The following is an 8,244-nucleotide window of genomic DNA, read 5'->3' as shown; positions in this document are numbered from 1 at the left end:
GATTATGGATTACAGCTCTGCCTTTTTTGTGAGACAAATACCCCCCTTGTAGACCCTCGTACCTCCATTAAATTACTACCATGTACTACATGATTTAGAGATAAGGGATAAATAACGTCACAAATCGCAAGGTATAAGGGATGACTGACAAAACAATGCAGGGATGAGGGGACCTTTAACGAGAAAAAAAAAGTACTAAACTAAGTAGATCAAATTCAAGGGTGGAAATCCAAAAATCCAACACCCCCAGCCTTCCCTCCCCATCCTACAATTCAATTCCTTTTCAGGTCTTTCAGGGAACTGGTCATAACGAGTTTGTTCGAATAGGACTCACCCTGTCTGGGGTAGGGGAATTATAGAAGACACTACCTATCCCATGAATTTTGAGTTGACACAGAAATATTCAGGTAGGCTAGGAGGCTAGCAAGAGCATGAGAAAATCTAGAAAAGTGAGGTTTGTATACATACGTCTGATATACACATACAAAATTTGTGATTTTGTAAAAAAAAAAAACTGGTCGGTAGAGGGCAGCCTTCAGCTGATGCGGACCTGCTATATAAACTACATGTAAAAAATAGAAAGAAAAAGAAGATAAAAAAAGAAAAAAATTCCTTGCTAAGTGTATGTAGATTATCTTTTTAAAAATGAAAACACTTAAATACTCATTATATCTCACTGTCATTTTTTGCTGATGGATAGAGGGGTGGCGATGCAAAAAAGACATTATCTTTGGAGGCTGACGAAAGGAGCTGCGGGCAATCCGCATAGACCACCATCTATTTTGTGGTTTGAGTTCGAGTGTAGTTTGTACAAGTGATTGCGTGACTTTTCTCGGACCTTCTGCGCAAGAAGTCACGTGGCTTGCAAAGCTGCAACGCGATGACACAGCTTTTTGCTGATGCACGTAAACTAGGGACCAGTTTGCAGGATTTTTGCACGCTTTTGCAACAATGGGAGAACGCCTCAAGCGAGCATGGATAGGGTACAAGAAGTACAAGATGGTGGTGAGGATTATCGCGGCGTTTGTGGGGGCAATCGTTGGAATTTCAGGCTGTGTTGCGTTCGCCAAAGTTTATCAGAACTACAGTGCGGCCGTTTGGGCAGCCTTATCCGCTTTGCTTGCCATTGTTTTTCTTCACTTGCATTTTGCTGTTCGTCGTGATCATGAAAGACTTATTCCAAGGCTGAAATTCACGGTGATAATGCTCATTGGAGCCAGTGGTCTGATAGCTGGAGTGATTGGCTTCATTACATATATTGTTCTCGGAATCAAACATCATGAATCGGGTAAGAGGCTTACTGGAGAGTAGTTATGTCTGTGGAGGAGGGCAAGAGGAAAGTCATTTCTCTATAAATGCAAATATTGTTTGTTTTCACTTTTTTAAACCCGTGTTTATGGATCTTTGTCTTGTTTCATGGTGCTTCATATTCAGTAGGAGGTAAAGGACAGAGTGGGGTGGGGGAGTTAGAGGGGAGAGGAGGGGGTTAGTGTTGTCTTTGGTACACGGTGACATTGAATGGTGTTTTTGGCAACCTGAGTATTACTATAACAGAACTCAACAAGATCTTGCACACTAGAAGCATTTTCTTAAAATTTGTATGTGCACTTGCCTTGCTCTACAGACTGGAAGGTGAAGTTGTTGTTGCCATTACTGTTGGCAGTAGTCTGTACTGTAGCTACCATGCTAAACAGAGTATTAGTCAATTCTGTGGCGTGTTTATTGTTTCTGTCCAGTCAGCTGTGTGTTCAAGTGTTTGCCAGTCTCACCAGTATAAGCAGCGCAGCCTGACAGTCGAATCATAAATGCATCTTAACAAACTGACAAATTTTGCAAACAGTAGACTGACAGACATTTGACAAACAATAGACCAATGTACCAATCAGTTTTTACAGTCACAACCAAGGTCATAATATGATTCACAGTTCACTTGACTCTGCTGATGATCCCTTCCATGACAGGTTGTCAAGTGTCAGTCAAATATGTCACCTCAGACAGTCCTTTTCAGGACTTCACTTGCCTAGATATGATATGACCCCATTAACAGATTTAGTCATCATTTTAAAGTCATAAATATTTGAGTTTATGTGAAAGGAAAGTTTCATAGGAATATACATAGTCCCACTTAAACTTCACAAAAAAAATTTGGGGGTACCCTCAAGAAAGGTTTTGCGACAGTAGTAAGGATAGTTGGGTAAGACAAAGTTCTTGCTTTGTTTGATAATATGTCTGGTGGGTCATAAACTAGTCACTTTTTCCTGTTGAAGGTCCTTAATGGTTGGCTGAGTAGTCTGTCCGCATGTGTATATGGTTTTCTATAGGTCCATAGTTTGTTGTTGTCATGGTAACCAAGCAGTCTAGCTAAAGTACATGCATTTTTGCCATTTTTTGGTTTGACAGTAGATTTGTTATGTACATTTGTTTCTTCTGGAAGTCAGATATTATCTTATTCAATCCACAGGAGTAAATGCCAATGGATATTTCATTGTGTGTGTTTGGAATTTTATGACATTCAAGTGGGGCCTGTTCGCTTTCCTAGCTGCAAGAAAGTTTCGAAAGGCTTATTTTGATTCAGATCCTCAAAGCCGTGGCCTTGTGAATGCATAGGAAGGAAATCAAGATCTGTCAAGTGATGTGCAAGAAAGGAACTGCTTGACCTCCTCAGTTAAACCTTAACTTGTATGCATTCAATCTCGTTTCCAGGGTCTCTCCTCTTCACGTCCCAGGGAGAAAGAGAGGGGAGGTTAGGGTTCTCCCCTCTCTCGCTCCATGGGACGTGAAGAGGGGAGAACCTTGTAACGAGGTTGGTATACATTTGCACTGTTTTCATAGTGAATGGATGGTTCTATGCTTATAACCTCTGATTTGCTTTCCATTAGCTTGTAAAAAGAGAGCCAGCCATATTTTCACTGAAAAAAGTGTTAACTTAGCTGTGCTTGCTGCCATTGTTGATTCCAGTAGGTTATATTTACTGTCAGTCCTTGCCATGGCATGTGTTACCCAAGGTGCAAGCAATTCATGTTGTTAGGTTACTTTAATTAAACATTGCCACAAGACACCAGTAACCATGGTATTCAAGTTTATTTATTCCAAAACTGGTACTGCTGTTGTTTTGGTCATCAGTCACGAGGAGAAATTGTGACATGTGTATTCCAATTCTTGCTTTTATGAGGCACTTACACAAGTTTGTTGTTGTGTGAAAGTGTTGCACATTTAGGGGAAAAAACAAAATCACCCCACAAAAATTGATTCATTATTTACTTGAAAACGCTCTTACAGATTTTTTTCTAATTTCGCTTACAAGTTGTCTAGATTGAGTAGTTTAAATCCCTAAAGTTTCATCATAAAGTGTCTGACTAGATTTTGAGATAATCGACAATGTTTAGAATGAGAGGCTATGCGCTACCGTTGCTATGGTAATAGTTGTTGCTTGGAAACCAATGAGAAAATTAACTTTGATCATATGTTGAAATGATGATGTAGTATGAAGGAGATCGAAGTTTATCTTGTATGCAAGATTGTAATTTCAAAACTTCCACCCTAAGTCCAGAAAAACCGCTGCGAGCCTCCTTAAAAAAGTGTACCAGTACCTTAGTTTATGATTGGTACATGTTACAGCCTGGACGCTACCTTAACCAATTACATTAAAGTATCGGTATGAAAGTTAGAAAAGATAAAGTAGTTTTAACTGAGTGTCAAAAAAAATCACTCAAACCATTCACAGTAGATGTGCTAGTCAGAATGTAATGTAAATACATAAGTAAAAATGATTTGGCTAGAAAGTGTGGAAAACTATCATTGAAAATTCATCCAATCATTAAACATTTGATTGGAGAGATGCTTTGTGAATGCACATTTTCCATTTCTGACTGAAAAATTAACATTAAAGTAAATGGTATATCACATAATTTGGAAAACATGTGCAAGCCAGTTGTTACTATTCAGTTTGTTTTGACATCTGATTAGTTAAGAAAGTGGCAGGGTTTTAATTAACAAATCAATAAAAATCAGTATTGGAGCATAGTAAAGCAAAACTGAAAAACATATATCAATAATGCAAATTATAGGTTAATGTGATTACTTCTTAGCAGAAATGTTCTGTAAACTAAGGGTGTATTAAAATGGTTTTGTGCAAGGAAAATTAGACTTATCATCAACATATCATTACTGTGTTTTCTCAATCGCCAACTGGGTTTTTGACAACATCATACATGTCATGAAAATAAGGGAGGTGAAAATAGAGGAGACTGACTTTAACGTCTGCTTGGGAGGCTACCTCCTCCCAAGCCCCCCCCCCCCCCCCCCCCTGCTCCACCCATCCATCCACTCTCTCCTTTGTCTCCCCTTTTACAATCAAAGAGACATTACATCCAATCATGATGCTAGAAGAAGCATTATAGTAACAACACAATGAACTGAATTTGTTATACCCGGTAATTGATAAGCTTGATTACCATCCACTGTTCAGGAAAAAGAGCGGAAATCGAGCCTAGGTAATTGACAAATTTCATTTAAGAGTTACTTGTACAATTTGTCAAGTAGACAGGTGATGTGAATCAATAATTTACAGAGTTTGGAGGAAAACTATGCTATGTGGAAATTTGGCTGCAAAAATCAAACTACCCCAAATGTATTAAGTTGTGACTGATGCCATGAAGTAATTATAGCTGTGCATTTAGGTTTGATCTTAAGGATGAAAATTCAAGAATTAGTGACTTTTTTGTTGGTTCCACCAATAATATTTAATTAGCCTAAATTAGGAAAAAGTCAGGCTATTCATTGAATTTGAGAGTCGAGATAAAAAAGCAAGGTCATATAAGAATGAGTCCGCTTGCCAAATTGGAGCAAATATTTGGATTTTGTGACAAAATTTCCACTTAACATAGTTTCAACCAATCTCTTCAATAATTATTTAGGCTCATTAGTCATGACTTGACACATGCAAGAGCATCAGCTTCTTGTGCAGGTGTCACTCATCACATGTACCCTTGGTGGGTAGGGGGGAGGGGTCAGGTTAATAAAGAAGAGGTGCCGTGACCGAAAACCTTTTGAACAGGAAAATTTCCGGATCCTTCTTGACCAGTCAGTCACTTAATTTTAAGAAACAGGAGACCTCAGGATACTCTCCCACACTCACCGTGTTACAAAGGAGAGGAAGAAATTTAGAGTAAACTTCTGTATGAATGAAAAAGAAAGCATTTAGCTTGATTGTCCCTTAGTTTACTGTAACAGCATTTCATTTCGTTTCACGAATCTTTCGTGAGGTACCAATAATAGATCTAGAAAACCATCTGGTCAAATTAATATATACAGGCTCAAACCAAGGCCCAACTGAAAAGTGATCTGGATCTGGATGAGTCCACATTAAATATACACTGAGGGGCATCAAAGGTTCGCTTCGGCGGAATTTCAGTTCGACAAGTCATTACCCGCCTCAGAAATTTGGGTTAAACTGTCAACAAAAATGAGCATTTTCTTCAGCGACAAGTTACCTGAAACTTTCGCAAACTTACGAAAACAAATACACTTCCTATATAATAACCTATTGTTATTCGTATAGCCTCTTGTTATGCGTCGTTAAAAATGCGAACAAAATGGCCAGCTAGCATTGTCGGAAGACGAACATTCGGGAGGTAAGTTTCCGTTCTCTCAAATTTTCAGCAGTTTTGATGTTCAGCCAAGGAATTCGATCAGATCAATCGAGATCAAACTGTGTTGTGTGCGAGAATGTAGGAAAGAAAATTTTAACACTTTTGTTCTCATGTCCTCGTTGGGTGTCCCTGATTACATTTCAGTCTGATCACTTACAATGAACCACTACCCTATGAATTGGGAACACACAAAAAGAAAACAAAGATCTCAAAAAAACACCACGTGCGAGTAGTGAGATCCACGTGTTGCTAGAAACATCTGGACCGCACGTGATTGCGTAATTGGATGATGTGACGTCAAAAGTTTGAAAAGCTCACGATGATGTAATGGCGCGACTGGTCGAAACAGATGCTAACATGAAAAATGGCCGCGTTCTATCGTTACTCCTGTTTATGGCACGGTTGTGGGAAACAGTGTACGTCTTTACTGGACTTAATCGACCACATTGAGGTTGTTCATATTGAGAAGGATCCGAGAGTTCTTGAGAAACAGGAAGCGGCCCAACCTACAGCGCTACCGCTGTCGTACATCAACTGTTTCTTCACCGATGCAGCACGCAATGCCAAACAGAAGGAGCAAGTTTTGAGTGTTACAGAGCCTGCCACGCCAAGCCCTGACCACAGCGTTGTCAAGAAGAAACGTACTACCCCTCCAAAAATAACTCTACAGACAATAAATAACCCTGACACGCTTGATGGAGGTGATGAAGATGGAAATTTGAGCGACAACAGCGACGATTCGTGGACTTCAGATAGTTTCGCTAGCGACCTTGTGTTGAACGCTGTGGCAACGGATGATGGCGAGGGAAAGCGATACATTTGCCCGGTTCCTGGATGCGGAAAGCGATACAAGAATGTGAATGGGATAAAATATCATGCTAAATATGGTCACCGAAAGGACTCGAACCGTCCCAAGAAAGCTCATAAATGCCATTGCGGGAAAAGCTATAAAAGCCCCAGTGGCTTACGGCATCACATAGTAACGCAACATTCTGCAGGCCCAAAGCATTCATTGCCCCAGGAACTTGAAAATGTTGCTTGAAAACAGCTAGCGAAGATGTACTTTGTGTGGTAGCGAAATTTTAGTGGGTTTACTTTGATGTACAAGGGTTTTCCCACTGGGAACATTGTTGTCGTCTGTCTGACACGAAACAGCTGCCCTTTGCTGCCCCTCTGTTGCACGTTTGCCGTGAGCGTTTAAAATCTACTAGTTCGTTCTTCAACTATCGAAAACACAGATTTCTTAAGGTTCAAGGCAAGATGGAACAGCCTGTGCCTCGAACATACATTGAAAACAAAGCTGAAAGCGTCAATCCTTTGGGAATTTGTGGTTGGTAAGCGATAATCAATTAATGGCAGTCTGCAGCGACTTCCTTTGCTCTCGACATAGCAACCACAGGTGTCTGACAGAACATTTATCAGACTCTAAAACCTTGAAGTAGTTTATTAATGTAGCGTCCTAAAATTAAGATTGTTGTTTGGTCCAAAAAATTCTACTTACAAGCTGCAGACCCACGTTCGTCTTCTCTCAATTACTAAATTATTGTGTAAATTATATTGGCTTTTAAGAGAATGTATATTGCATAAACCTGAAATGGTTTCTTGGTGCAGTTTCGGTGGATAATTGTTTCAAATTTTTACGCGGATGAAGAATCGAGCGCTTGTACCGGAAATCAGAAAAAATGGAGCTTTTAACAGGAAAGGAAAGAGTTTAATTTATTTATATGAGAGAGAGAGAGAAAGTCTTATTGTCAGCTTATATTTAGTAGAGTATTTAGAAATCGATACTGGCTTGAGCTGTTTCCCTGAAAATATCACTGAGAGCAAAATGTTGTAAATAGATCTAAGACAGAACCTATCAGAGGGATCTTTAATATAATTTAATATCTGGATAAGTTATTAATTATGGTAGTCAACCATATTTCCATTTTTTTACTCGTCAGTTCAAAGTATTGACCTGATCAATTATGTGACTTTTGGGACATATTCTAGGAATTTTGAAATCAAAATACCTCAAAATCTTCTTCTTCTTCTTAAACTGCTCAGATGGCTCAATACTAATTTACTTTAGAATTGTGGAAAATATTTGTTGCTTGGCAATTTATACACAGAAAATTAATTTCAGTAAGTTCTTTTTTTGAAATTCCCAGAATGTACTGTCCTTAAAAAATATAGCTTGAGTTGTCATCACAAAAATAAGAAAAAATTCAGTTCTATTGACTGTTGTTATTTATGAAGAAAGAAAAAAAAAATAATTATATTAAAAGACGAATTTGTAGTCTTAACTATGATCACATTAAAAATACTAATATAAATAAAACTATTTGAGTCAGATGAACCTTTTGAGCAAGTTGTTTGTTTTCATCTCTTTACAGAAGCAGCATAAAATTACCCAAAAATGTGAAAACATTAGCAGAATACTATCCATGGTTAGCATGACGAAATAAAAAAAGTGAGCTTAGAAATGAATTTAACATATCAAAAATGTGAAGTTTCATAGAGATCTGGTTTAAACTCGAGCCAAATATTAAAATGAAAAATTGCAATTTTTACAAAGAAATGTATGGCCTGTGGACAATGGTAGCCTCCTAGT

The 8,244-nt window shown here is 38.5% G+C and overlaps 2 protein-coding genes across 2 annotated transcripts; both read left to right on the top strand.

The window, feature by feature from the left end:
• Window positions 1–881: 881 nt before the first annotated feature.
• LOC146489569 (heme transporter HRG1-like) lies at window positions 882–4,161 on the top strand. Its single transcript, XM_085104975.1, has 2 exons — window positions 882–1,288; window positions 2,462–4,161. Exons 1-2 carry the CDS (start codon window positions 952–954, stop codon window positions 2,605–2,607), a joined length of 483 nt encoding a protein of 160 aa, XP_084961101.1. The 5' UTR covers window positions 882–951; the 3' UTR covers window positions 2,608–4,161.
• Window positions 4,162–5,574: 1,413 nt separating this feature from the next.
• LOC146489568 (juxtaposed with another zinc finger protein 1-like) lies at window positions 5,575–7,997 on the top strand. Its single transcript, XM_085104968.1, has one exon. It carries the CDS (start codon window positions 6,016–6,018, stop codon window positions 6,691–6,693), a length of 678 nt encoding a protein of 225 aa, XP_084961094.1. The 5' UTR covers window positions 5,575–6,015; the 3' UTR covers window positions 6,694–7,997.
• Window positions 7,998–8,244: the final 247 nt, after the last annotated feature.

This window comes from Pavona decussata, unplaced genomic scaffold, assembly GCF_977016875.1.
Source record: "Pavona decussata unplaced genomic scaffold, jaPavDecu1.1 SCAFFOLD_5, whole genome shotgun sequence".
NCBI classification, from domain to species: domain Eukaryota; kingdom Metazoa; phylum Cnidaria; class Anthozoa; order Scleractinia; family Agariciidae; genus Pavona; species Pavona decussata.
Note: the sequence above shows the minus strand (reverse complement) of the source record. Positions and strands in the feature narration are given on the sequence as shown.

Excerpts from the sequence above, each read along its gene's own strand:
- LOC146489568 (XM_085104968.1), top strand. The coding sequence starts at position 6,016 with ATGGCCGCGTTCTATCGTTACTCCTGTTTATGGCACGGTTGTGGGAAA.
- LOC146489569 (XM_085104975.1), top strand. The coding sequence starts at position 952 with ATGGGAGAACGCCTCAAGCGAGCATGGATAGGGTACAAGAAGTACAAG. Across the intron at positions 1,289-2,461 it reads AATCAAACATCATGAATCGG|GAGTAAATGCCAATGGATAT; the intron begins GTAAGAGGCTTA and ends TTCAATCCACAG.